This window comes from Balaenoptera physalus (assembly GCF_965194825.1).
Source record: "Balaenoptera physalus genome assembly, chromosome: 2".
Taxonomy (NCBI): Eukaryota; Metazoa; Chordata; class Mammalia; order Artiodactyla; family Balaenopteridae; genus Balaenoptera; species Balaenoptera physalus.
The window spans coordinates 85,520,726-85,534,238 of NC_138883.1; the positions used below are offsets into that span (position 1 = coordinate 85,520,726).

The 13,513-nt window shown below is 49.3% G+C and overlaps 1 protein-coding gene across 1 annotated transcript in view; it reads right to left on the bottom strand.

Annotated features, from left to right (window-relative positions):
* EHD4 (EH domain containing 4) overlaps positions 1-13,513 on the bottom strand; it is a 92,885-nt gene that overhangs the window by 9,736 nt on the left and 69,636 nt on the right. Inside the window, exons 4-5 of the mRNA XM_082453108.1 lie at positions 10,807-11,219; positions 1,637-1,801 (exon numbers count right to left, since the gene is read on the bottom strand). Of these exons, the coding sequence (XP_082309234.1) occupies positions 1,637-1,801; positions 10,807-11,219 (578 nt within the window). The remainder of the gene's footprint in view (positions 1-1,636; positions 1,802-10,806; positions 11,220-13,513) is intronic.

The following is a 13,513-nucleotide window of genomic DNA, read 5'->3' on the forward strand; positions in this document are numbered from 1 at the left end:
GAGCCTGCTCAGGAAGAGGCCCCAGGAGCCCTCAAATTAGCCATCTTGTGACCAGAGAAAAATCCAATTCATCCTCTGAGTACAGGAACATCAACTTTACTTCTAAAAAAAAAGTGTTTCTATGTATTTTTTTAAGCCGACTAAATCATATTTGACTAGATCGTATATACCAGATGCATTCACCCTGATCCCAGGCATCACAGCGGTAAGTGTAACCCACTCCTATTTCAGTGTGTACTTTATATACAGAGAGTTTACATTAACAAACCCCTTAGGATCGATGCTTCCCCTCCTGCGGCCTGATCTTGCCTCTGCGCTTGTGCTTCCTCCTCCCTGAACCTCCCCCTCAAAGCCCCCCCCATCCCCATCCTAGGCAGGTTGGCAGCTCACAGGCCCAGAGTCTCCAGGGTGCAGCCAGTATGCTGTACACTCTCTTTGGCCCGTGTAGATTCTTTGAAATTCTGAGCCAAAATTTGAAAACCAGGGGACTTTACATACAAATCCAGATCTCCAGCTTCTCGTGAAATATCCAGGCCTGCACTCCCACAGGGCAGCGACCACTGGGCAGGATGGGGCCTCCCCACCGAGGGGGGCAGGGCACACGCTCCCCAATCTGCCCCCACCGTGCGCCCCGCAAGTTCTCACTCACTGCACTTGCAGAATTGTTTTCTTCCTGGTAGAGACATGTTTCTCAGGACCCACATCTCTACCAAATGTGAGAAAACAAGAGGTGGTCGGAGGGGGCACCCCAGTTTCCTTTGGCGTGGCCCGCCTGCCTCACTTGTTTGAGTTACTTCTGGCTGGTGGCCGCAGGCATCTGAGTTGTGTTGCCTGCTTTCCAGAGAGGACTGTGGCCTCCAGGGCAGACGGGGCCTCGCACCGGACAAGGAGATGGTCGGTCAGGCTCTCTGAGGAGCCAGATGAGGCGGCCTCGCTCGGGAGGACATGGTCAGCATAGAAATCAATGGTCACCTAACACCACGGCGGGGAGGTGGACACACGGGTCAGGCCAGGGTGGCAGCACCCACCCGGGGTCACCTGGGGCTGCCCAGACACATCTCAGGGAGACTCTGAAATTAGGCCAAAGGCTGCCCGAAGCTGACCTTTAAGCACACTCTTCAGTAAGCACAGCCCGCTGTGTCTAGTGAACTCCCGCCGTGGCCACAGCCCGCCACGGCCTCTGACTGAGCCCACAGCAGCAGCAGCGCTGCCTGAGCGCGTAATCCCACAGCGCAGGGCAGCGCAGGGGAGGGCCGGCTTCAGGAGGCCCCTGAAAGTGACCTCCAAGGTCACTCTCAGCTCTAATTCCCTTAAGGTTCTGGGATTCTGAAAAACAGGTGTCACTTCCGTGTGAAAACAACCTTGAACGCAGCCTGAGGGAGCTGTTCATAGGATTTTTTTCAGGTGAGCTTAATTTACTTCTTGAAGTGTCTCCCTTTTTGTTTAAATGTTTCAGGAAGCAAGCAATTTCTGCTTTATTCACAGGAGCCTATTATCATGTATTACTAGGAAGACGAATTGACCGTGTTCCCCTCCATTCTAAACCATGAAACCCAAATGTGTACCCAGCAACCAGCCGGACAAGGTGGCAGTGCCCCTCCACCCCCATTGGTGACACTGTGATGGGCCTCGGTACCTGCATTGCCTTGACCTCGGGGAAGTCCCCTGAAGAAATCTGGTATTCTCGCTGCAGCTGAGTGTAGATTTCTGGCAACCTGCTGATAAGCTCTCTCTTCTTGTTTTCTTTTCCAAATACACTTGGCATCTCCTTCTTCAGGTGGCTGATGATGTAGGCATGTACCTGAAGGGGTATATGTCAGTGAGGACGGGCCATTTAGAAGTGCACCAGAGAAGGACAAACAAGATGGCATCTTACATGCATCATAGCACATAACAGGCATCCCCGCAAAGTCATGGTGCTCAGGACAGGAGGAGGGCAAGGACCTGGGGGAAAGGTATGGGGGCACCTGAGTGGGAAAGACCTTGGTTCTGGTGATTAACCTCAGAAGATCTAAGAGAAAGTTTCACCAGGGCCAGTGCACGGGAGCACCAGCAAATGAAGCTGGAGGCTGATGGAAATGGCTGATCTGCATGGAAATCTGTGCCTGGTGAACAGTGAGATGAGAACATCCATAACCTCCCCATGGACAGTTTAGGCCCCGAGATCACTGAGGTCATTTCTGCACAAGACCAGCTGCCTAGGGCCAGGCCAGACAGCAGAAGCTCCGTCTTAGAGAGGGACCCCTGGTACAGGAGGGGGGAGCCCCAGAAACCTTGGTCACTCAGGGGTAGCAGGCCTGGCACTGTTACCCGAAGGGTGGTGAATCCTGCTGGGAGGGCTCTACTTGGCTTACGTCACTTTCTTCCCTAACATTTCCACCCTTCTACTGATTTCCAACTTTAGGATGTTAAGAAACGCTCATTACAAAAGTTCTCTTTGTACAGCAGAAACTAACAAAACATTGAAAAGCAATAAAGATGTTTAAAAAAAAGTTCTCTTTGTATATCTAGAATTCTACACAGTAATTTAGAAGTCAAGAAAATAACTAAAATAAGAAAAGATGAAAAACAGAGCAGTGATTACAAAAAGAAAATGACTGTGTAGCTATGGAAAATCCTATTAAAAAAGCAGACGTCTACTATAATCTTGTGGAAGAATGGAAATTGAATAAAGGTGGTAAGCATTAACATCCCATGGGTCAACTGAGGGCCTCTGTGTATGGACATACACTGGGCACAGCCAAAAACATTTTGCTAAGATTTAAACACTAAAATAAGTGCATAATGCAAATGCTGACAGGCTCGGACCAGACAACGCTAACTTCTCCATCTACATAAAGGTCATGTTAACATAAGCACACACTGAGCTGCCTGACTCTTGCTACAAGTATAGGTTGGGAGAGATGCGTCTAAACCTTCCTGTCACTAGTAAACTTATTTATTTATTTATTTTAAAACATCTTTATTGGAGTATAATTGCTTTACAATGGTTAGTTTCTGCTTTATAACAAAGTGAATAGTAAACTTACTTTTCAAATTAAAACAGCTTAAAATATTTACACGATTCTTTAAGATAACCAGAGAAATCCAAGGTTTGGGAATCCTTTTATTTAGAATGATGGGCTTTAACTGCATTCCTGAGGATATGATGAATAAGTGGTAAAACTAGTAAGACTGGTAATTTCCTTGCCTTGATTAGTGAATGCCTGGCTTGGCTTGGATGGGGCTGGGGACGGCCCTGTGTAGGTCCGAAGGCCTCTTGGCGGGGCCGCCATATTCCATTGGGGAGAACCAGCTGTCACCAGCTGTCCTTGCATCATTTCCTTGGCCTCGGCCCTCCTGGATCCTCTGGACTGGGCCTGTGGACCCCTCTCTCTTCCGTGCTCTGGCCTGCCCTGCTCTGGAGCCCACCCCAGCTGAAGCAGGAAGTCCCACTACCTGCTCAGCTTCCCATCCACGAGGGCGTCTTTCCAAGACCCCTTCCCAGAGCCCAGGCCTGGGGCAGCTGCCAGGCCCCTGCAGAGCTCCCCAAGCCCCCTCCCCACCTATCAGTGTGGTACCTCGGAACTGCCAGGCCCCTGCGCAGGTAAGGCTGACTCCCCACCCAGCCCCTAGGTCCCCTGGGAATGGCACCCTGCTCTTGAACACTGCCTGGTCCCCAGGGGCCTGCTTTCCCTGGGCTGGGCTGCAGGTGATGTGCCCCTGCCACAGCCCTCCACACATCGCCTGGCACCTGCTCCCTCATCCCTGCCCTCATGGTGCTCATCGCTGATGACTGAGGCTGCTGGATAATGGGCCAACCTTGGATGCCAGGCCTCCAGGGCCCTGACATAACTGGGGCGGTTCCTGTGCCAGGCCTCAACTCCCTCCTCCTCCCACCTGCCTGGCTCCACCTGAGTCATGACCCTCAGGTGACCTGCTCGTGCTGCAGGCTGCTCTCAGCCTCAACTACTGGCCTGTTTCGTGGAAGTCCCCTGTTGTACTGCCTCTGCATGGCCGCCCCCTCCTGCCCTTCCCTGGGCATCCTAAGACAATAACCCAGGGTCAGATTCTATGCACGGGCCCGGCCTTTAAGAAGCTTATCAAGTTACAAGGTAAATTATAGTTCTTAGAATCACAGAGTATTAAATCTGGAAGGGGCTCCCTATATCTGATTGAATTCCTGGTTCCAGGAAATTCATATGACTTACTCAAGGTCACGCAACTAGTTAGGAGATGCCAAGCTGGCACTAGCATTTAACTATCTTACTGCCTCATTCCCTGTCTTATAGAATTAACTGCTTTTTGTGGGTATGAACTAAAAATGGTACTGAAGCTGCTGAAATCTGGGATTCACACTGAACTATGTCCTATGGAACAACTTTGAGGTTTGGCTTCTGATTGTTCCTAACTCACAGGGAAGCTCTGGAAAGGTCATGTACTCTTCCCTCCCCATACATAAAAAATGGATACGTTATGGCACACACACTGCGAACACCACGCAGAATGTGGGTAAAGACTGCAATCTTCTAGCGGGACGGCGCCTTGTGATTTTCTAAGGACTCTTGGTAAACAAGGGGCAGCCTGGGTGGCTGAAATCCCCAGTCAACTTGAAAAGCTCGTGTCTGCCCTTATGTGTCAAAGATGTATCTCCAAACAAATGCAGGACCCGGGGCCAGATCCGGCGATGGTCCAGGGAAGGAGGTAGAAACAGTCTGATCTTTTGTTCTTTATAATAAGGGAAAATTAATCGAGAGGAAGAGGAATAGGAAGGAGAAGATGGGGAGAAAGAGGAGGTGGGCAGGATGGGACTGCGTGTTTGAAGGCTGGGTCAGGCGTTGCCACCGCTGCCCACGCGCTCGCTGAGCAACCCTGGGCAAGCTGTCTCCTCCCCGGCCTCGGCTTGCTCACCCACAACCTGGGGATTACAGCCCTTACCTCACAGGGCTGTGGTTATGAGAATAGAGAGAGAGCACGTATTTGAATGCACTTTGTCCTCTAGAAAGGGGACTAGAAATGTTGTCATTGACTAATGGCCAAAGACCTATAGCTGGAGGGGTAGTAATGCCAGAGGAGGCTTGTGGCTATTTAGTCCTTACTGAATAATGAATAAACTCTATATATTTAAATAGAACATGATGAATTTGGGTTCCAAGTTCTTCATTCACAAGTGAATGACACTGAACCCTGGGGAACGTTTGAACATTGTTGTCTTGTTCAATTCGCTCTTTCCCTTATATAAAACTAGAAAAGCCCCAACTCATCAAATGGTGATGACCAAGGGTAAGTCAAATGGCTCAAAATGTCAATTTTTTTCTGGGCTAATAACTCAATGAGCAGAAAAAGATGTACTCCCCTTTAAATGAACAGGGATTTATAGCTCACATCTACACTCTGCCACAATCTCATTAACTGTGTCCAGTGACAAGTGTTTGCATATCCAAGGCTGAGAAGCATGTACACAGAGTAATACTGGGTATTTCCACTGCGGGCTTGGAGGGCAACCCCCAGCAACAAGTGCTGGAAGCTTGAGGTGCTCATGGACAATAGGAATGGAAATGCCCACGGAATTTGGATACTGGGGAGCCGTGTGGGGGAAGTCAGGCTGGGATACATTGTTCTGCACTGGGCAACCTTAGAGTTGCCCAGGTTTAATATGACCTGATGGAGATCTGCATCTTTGCAGGCTCAGCTGGAAACATGCATAGAACATTTAACCTCTGGGGATCAGCACATTTATATATATATATATATATATATATATATATATATATTTGTTTATTTATTTATTTATGGCTGCGTTGGGTCTTTGTTGCTGCGCACAGGCTTTATCTAGTTGTGGTGAGTGGGGGCTTCTCTTGTTGCGGGGCACGGGCTCTAGGTGTGCAGGCTTCAGTAGTTGTGGCACGCAGGCTCAGTAGTTGTGGTGCACGGGCTTAGTTGTTCCGTGGCATGTGGCATCTTCCCAGACCAGGGATTGAACCTGTGTCCCCTGCACTGGCAGGCAGATTCTTAACCACTGCACCACCAGGGAAGTCCCTGGGGGTCAGCACATTTTAAAATTGGGTTTATTATGATATAAAAATTTCAGTTCCTAAACTAAAGACCCAGAAGATGAACCCATGGGGTAGTAAGAGTGTGAGGCTTCAAGATGCAGCTGATTGGCTCCCACTTAGAGGTTTGTTATTCTGTTGAAATCAAAGCTGGCACCAACAGCACATATGATTCTGAAGAGCCTTAAAGGGCATGTGAGGGGGTCTACCCAGTCATCTGATGTTGGCCTTCAAAGAGACAGGCTCCCCTGGGTGGACACAAGTACTGGCACACCCCCAGTAGATTGGGGCTGCCAACTGAGCTATTTTTAAATGCCCCCTGGAGGACTAAGCATCAAAGGGATAGTCATCAGCCATTGTAGAATGATTTTTACATAACTTAGCCTGGGTCCATGTGGTGAATTACAAAATGTCTAACTTCTCCCCAGATGGAATAGGCGGTGCAGACAGACCAGAAAGCTGCCCCTGCACGCGACACGTGACTAAGAGGAGGACACACTTTGAAGATGAAACTAAATTGCACAGAACTATAGTAAACCCCCCAAATCACTGACCTCTCCTTTTCTTTCTCATTTTTAGTTGTTCCTTCCTCAAATGGTGACTCATTTTTTACTGAATAAAGGTTTCCAAGGGGGTGGGAGCCTTTCCTATCCTTGGGCAGCATGCTTATAAAGGGTGGGGTCCTACAGTAAACTTGCCTCGCTATTTACCTTTGTGCACTTATCCCATAAACTACTATGATTTGGAGTGTGAACCTTATTTCTTTAACTTGGCTATTTTAATTATAGCTGAATAAAACTAAATTCTTATTTTCTAAACTTACTTTGGGCTTTCCCCAAATAGGTTACTCTAAAAAATCATGAAATGAAACTTGACTGGCATCTTAGATTGTGACATCCTTCAAAGAAGGATGTCTACGGATATCATAAGATATAATCTTTGAGGCTAACCAAAAAACCCACTCTAAAGGTTTCTTGTTCTTTGAAATAGACAGTCGGGAAAAAAATATAAATAGAAAAAGCAGGGAAATCATTAAGTTTCAAGAGATCTTTAGTAAGAGTGCCATTTTTCATATTATTAAAATGTCATCTTGGGCTTCCCTGGTGGCGCAGTGGTTAAGAATCTGCCTGCCAATGCAGGGGACACAGGTTCGAGCCCTGGCCCGGGAAGATCCCACATGCCGTGGAGCAATTAAGCCCGTGCACCACAACTACTGAGCCTGCGCTCTAGAGCCCGTGAGCCACAACTACTGAGCCCTCGTGCCACAACTACTGAAGCCTGCGTGCCTAGAGCCCGTGTTCTGCAACAAGAGAAGCCACTGCAATAAAAAGCCTGTGCACCACAACGAAGAGTAGCCCCTGCTCACCGCAACTAGAGAAAGCCCGCACACAGCAGTGAAGACCCAACGCAGCCAAAAATAAATAAATAAATTAAAAAGTAATGTCATCTTTATGATACCTCAAGTTTGACTACTGCAGAACCCGGCAGGACATTAACAACGCATTTCTGGCTTTATTTCTGCATGGGCCACAAATTCTACCTAATTATGGTGGTCTATAAGTAGACACACTCCATACCCCAACTCAGATCTGTCACCTGTCAGGTGACATCTGAAAACTTATCCTTTGCATGCTTTCAAAATGACAGCTCGACAAACCTCTAAACTTACAGTAGGGTTTACGTGGATGGATAATTTTATAGAATAAACAGAATGACAGATTAATGCAGAAAGCAAGGGTGTAATAAGGAGCAACCAGATGTTGTCCACTCTGGATTTCAGGTGAATGCCTTCCAGACCAGGGAGTCAGGCCCACTGGAGTTTGAATCTATATTTTGTAACTTCAGGCTGGGGAGCCTTGGGCAAGTTATGTCACCTTTTTGAGCTTCAGTTCCCTTTTGTGAGAAATGAAGAGAATGCCCAACTTTGTGCACTTATTGACAGGATCAGACCCTCAGGAAGGATTGGCTTACAAAAGGAAAACTGGATCAAGAGAGATGAAGATTAATATACCAAAACCAAAAAGCATTTTTTATGAAATAGAAACACTGCAAAGAGAAGAACTCAGGTGACTCCTTGTCCATTTCAGCAACAAGTTCACAAATGGAACATAAAACTGCAGATGGTGTATAAAGTGGATGGCATTGGTTAGTGGCCAAGGCCACTGTGCTGAGTTCGGCTTCTTCTCCACCCAAGACTGTTTCCTGCCCCCTTTTGCAGTGTGGTGCTGCCCCAGGAACACACTGGCACTGAGAAGCTCAGGCTGGAAACATCCGTACTTCAAACATTTTCCTTTATGAAAAGGAACAAGCCAGATGCTATTCTTAGGAAAAAAAAGACAAGCTTTTTTCCTAGAAGTAAGCTCAGCAAGTTTTCCGCCCCCTGCCCCTGCCCCCCGCCTCTACACAAGGGCTTTCATTATTCCCGGCTCCAGTACACAGCAGCATTCTGTGCCTCTCTAAACCCAGGCCATGCTGGCCCCTTCACGGGGCCCAACACTCAAGGATGGCAGCGAAGTCCCATGTGCTTGGTTGGCACCCCCAGTGAGCTCTCTGCTCTTTATTTATATGACTAACGACAGCTGCGTCTTCAGTCACTAGGCCCTCAGTACCGACTGGTAAATTAAAAATGTCCATGGGCATTTAAAAATAGTTTAAAAGATCTTGAAGTCTGCAAAGGCTATGACGTCATTTACCAGCCTTGGTTATAAGATCACGTTGGGTACTACGCACACTGAAGGTTAAGTTCAGCTGTATCAGCTGGAGGAGAGAAAGACCACACGCCGGGGTCGGGGTGGGGGGACGGGCATCACTAAATGGGCAAAAACGGACTTCCTGCCACCAAGCATCAGGCTCGGGACGAGCAGGGGAGGGAAATCATTTCAGGAGAGCTGCAAATCAGTGGATTTACAAGCCTTGCAGAACTGGAACAAAAGTGGCTGTAGTTCGGGAAGGAAGCAGATGGTACTGAGAAGAAAAGTTAAAACAGCAGTGACTCACGGGAGCACAGGTGACTGCAGATTAGCTGGGCCGCGTGGGAGGAGGGCATGAGCGCGCACTGGGTGGGGAGCTGAGTAGAGAGAAAAGAGCAGATCCAGGGACTACGGGTGGGGCTGGGCAGCCAGGGAGGCGTCTCTTTCGACATAGGCGGGACGCTGCCCTGTGAGCATGCTGGCATAAGGGCGGCGATGACGAGCCATGAGGAGGGGTTGGACGGCTGGTCACCCGCCCGGAAGTCACCCTCCGTGGAGCCCTCCCCGCTCCCCATCCCGCCCCGGCGAGGGCCCCTCCTCAGAGCACAGTGTCCACACCCCAGTCACACACAGCTCCCCATTCTGTAAGGGGGGGTTCTGCTCCCCCTCCTCCCCCAGACCAGGCTGCCCAGCCCCGGCCCAGGGACGCTGAGCAGCTGCCGACTGAATGAGGCAAAGTGATGGTGGACTCCAGAAGGCTGGCCCGTGGGCCCCCAGGCCACAGCAGAAGCCACTCTCCGTGCAGCAAGAGGAAGTGGGAGGAGACATGGGTTCTCTGCCACCAGCAGATGAAGGAGAAGTGAGCCCACCTCACTTCCTGACCAGGGTAGCAGTGGATTTGGAAAGGCAGGCCCGGGGACCAGTTCTAGCAGAAGGGACGGGCCAAAGCAGAAGGCTAGACTGAGAAGCAGGAGGGCTGTCTTTCAGTCCTAACTTTGTCACTGATGGATTAGGTAACCCTGGAGAAATCACTTAACCTACCTTGTGCTTGTAAAATTAGGGAGTCAGGATAGACCTCTGGTTCCCAAACTTGGCTGATCATCAGAATCACGTGGGGAGCTTTACACACACACACACACACACACACACACACACACACACACACGCACACACACACACGCACGCAAATGCATCAGAGGCTATGGGGCAGGGCCTGGGGATTCTTTGCTTAAAGCTCCTGGGTGCCTCTGATCATCACCAGGACTAGGTAAACTCTGGAGGCACTTGTAGCGTTAGAGGAATATGATTTTATGAAATGTACAAATAGTTTTTACACAACCATTTTTTTCTATACTTTTCCTTAGAAGAGTCACATCCTCCTCTCTCTTCAGAGACATGACAAAATCGACTACTTGAGGGTGGTCAGCAGATTACTGCCCACCCCTGTCGGGCACAGACTCCGGGGGCTGCTGAAAGGCTCAGCCACGAGGTGAGGGAGCGGAAGTCACAGCCTGGAATGGGGATGTGGTGCGCCCCCCGCCCCAAACCAGCACACTTGGTGGGCTGGGCTGAGCCAGCCTTCCTCCTGGGGCCCCTCTGTGTCTATGTGTGACACAGGGCTCTATGCCTCAGGCATAGGGTGACGGGCGGTGGCATCTTGGCACCCCACTGGTCCCATCGACGCCACCTCTCTCTGGTTCAGCGGTTACGTTCCCACCATCCTAACATAACAGCAGCATCCAGGTGGTGAGGGCACGGATTCCTCCCTGTGTGCCACGTACTACACCAAGCACTCTGCAAACCAGGTCGCACTAAACACTCCCAAGCGCCCTGGGATGTGCTCTTATTAGCTCCATTTTACAGATTAGAAAACAGGTTTGGAAAGGTTGAGTCATTTGCCCAAGATCACAGAGCTAGGAGCCAGAATCTAAAGAGGGATACTGATCGTGGGGCTCTCTTCCTAACCCATTCCACGTCCTGTCCCCCGAGGCTCCTGGAGTGGAGCCTCCCTCAAACTTTCCCTTAGAGAGGAGAGTGTGGGGAGGGTCCCCTGCAGAGGCTGCTGCGGGGGGTCTCCGGCTTACCTTGGCCAGCCTCGCTCGCTTGATGAGGTCATTGAGTTTGCGCACCGCCGCCTTCTGAGGAAGGCTCTGGATGTCTCTGAACAGGTCCTGGGCCTCGGCCTCGAAGAGCCGGCGGTTGTCAGTGTTCTGCAGGGGCTGCGCCCAGAAGGAGCCGATGTAGACGCGCAGCACCTCGGGAGTGTTGATGACCTTGCCCAGGGACCACATGAGGGCCCCGTAGACGCGCATCAGCTGCTGTGTGTCCACTTGGTCAGCCTTGTTCAGCACCACGCGGATCTTGTCGTCCTGGCCCCGGAAGGCCTTGATGGCCTCTGAGAACTCGTCTGAGATGTCCAGTTTGTGCGCATCGAAGAGCAGGATGATCCTGTCCACCCGCTCAGCAAACCACTGCAGGACCTGGCAGAAGTCATACCCTGTGGGGAGGGAAGGGCACATTAGTGCAGGCGGCTGCGGCGGGGGACACGCTTGCCGGGAGGGCTAGGAACCACCTGGGTCTCCAGCAGCTGCCGAGGAGAGAGCCCCGGCTCCAAGCTGGAGGCAGGGGAGGCCTCATGACTTGAAAATCATTTCAAATGGGGCCCTCTGGGCTGGATGCATCGAGTTAATGCTGGGGACCCTGGGAGCCGTTCCATGGGATGAAACAGGGGATATAGAGGAGCTCGTGGTCACTTTGATTGGGCAATGCTTACTTCCATAGATGTAATTTCATTTAGTCCCCAGGAGTCTCTTGTTTCACCTAGTACAGTCTTTTCGCTCAATGGCAAAATTGATCAATGGCTCTGTAAAAATGCAGGCCATGGGTCAGAAGCTCTTAATTTCTGTCAAAGTCTCACCTTTCTGAAAGTTCCAGAGCTGGAGAGGGAAGAAAACCTAGAGGCCACTTGGAGTCCCATGGGGTGTCCAGGAAGTACCACAAAAGAGAAATCGCCTTCTCTTTAAGTTTTTAAGAGTGTTAAGGAGATCAAAGGTTGGCCTGGCCAAAACTGTGACCTATATTTATCATTTGGACTATTTATATCCTAAGTATGTTGTAAATATTAAAAAAATTGTGTCTCACAGCTATTCCGAGAAACGGTCTCTTGCCAATTTCTTTCTAAAAACGACTAGGCCCATGACAATTCTGTTTAGTTCACTTTGGCCACGTACCAATGCACTCCAAATCATGCAACTAAATCAACACTCCTCTGCGCTTGTGGTCTGGTCAAGATTTTCAGGCATTTCTCCAGGGAGGCAAGTCCCACGAGAAGCAAACAAGAGGGGCCAGTTCCACAGGTTTATTTTTATTCTCAGTCTGATTAGCTCTGGAATCAGAGCCTCAGTGCAGCCCAATCAGACCCAGATGGGATTCTTCCTGACGCTACTTTAGTGCTCTTGCCTCTTTTTTAGATTTTGAAAACTTCCAAACACATATAACAGTCTAGAGAATAATGTGATGAATGCTGATATACCCACCTTGTACCTTTAAGAAATTTTGACACTTGGTCTTGTTTGCTTCACATACTTAAAAAAATTGAAGTCTAGTTTATTTATATAACAAAATACCACATAGCAGTGCGAATGAACTAGATCTTCACTTGTCAACACAGGCAAATCTCTCACAAATTGGTGAGTAAAAAATCAGTTTCGGGCTTTGCTGGTGGCGCAGTGGTTGAGAATCTGCCTGCCAATGCAGGGGACACGGGTTCGAGCCCGGGTCTGGGAGGATCCCACATGCCGCAGAGCAGCTGGGCCCGTGAGCCACAACTACTGAGCCTGCGCATCTGGAGCCTGTGCTCCGCAACAAGAGAGCCTGCGACAGTGAGAGGCCCGTGCACCGCGATGAAGAGTGGCCCCCGCTCGCCGCAACTAGAGAAAGCCCTCACACAGAAACGAAGACCCAACACAGCCAAAAATAAATAAATAAATAAATAAATAAATAAATAAATAAATAAATTAAAAAAAATCAGTTTCAAAAGGACATGTACAGTTTGATAACATTCACTTACAATGGAAAAAACAAAGCACCGCTCAACAGCCTATGGATATATACTACAGCACAGAAAAAAATAACTTACACCAGTTTTGGGATTCTGGTTGACTCTGGGGATGGAGGGAGTGAGGCATCTAAGGTAGATGAGAAAGTGTCTAAAGGAGAATAAGCTATTAGGCAGAAATAAAGGGGGTCCATGGACTAAAGTTTCCACGAATTGAAGAACAGCTATAAGGGGAGTAGGTGGACAAGCAAACTGGATTCAGACACATTTAAATAAAGAAAACATTCAGAAATGCTCAAGCCCTCTGTGCACCCCTCCCCAAGCCCTAGCCTCAACCTCCTCTCCAGAGGAAACCACAGCCCCCAGATGCGGGGCTTTATGTCATCACACATGTGCGTATGCTGCCAGCTCAGGCTTTTCACTTCTCTTTCTCTCTGCATCACTCCCTGACTCCACCGGGGACAAGGAGGACAAAGGTAGTTCCCGGAACGTGGGCCAGAGTTTATTTTCATTGCTGTCAGCAGCCAGTTTAGATCAGAGGAAAATCAAAGACCTATTGAACAGGTCACAGAGTAGTATGTGAATATTCAGAGTCAAGATTCCACTAGAGTTCTGTCCCTCTGAGGCCAGAACAAACCTTCTCCTAAGGTAACACACGTTCTGTCATTTGAAGCTGACTTGTGTGCCAGAGAGCCCAGATCCCGGGTAGCAGATCCTCAGCAGATGAAAGATGG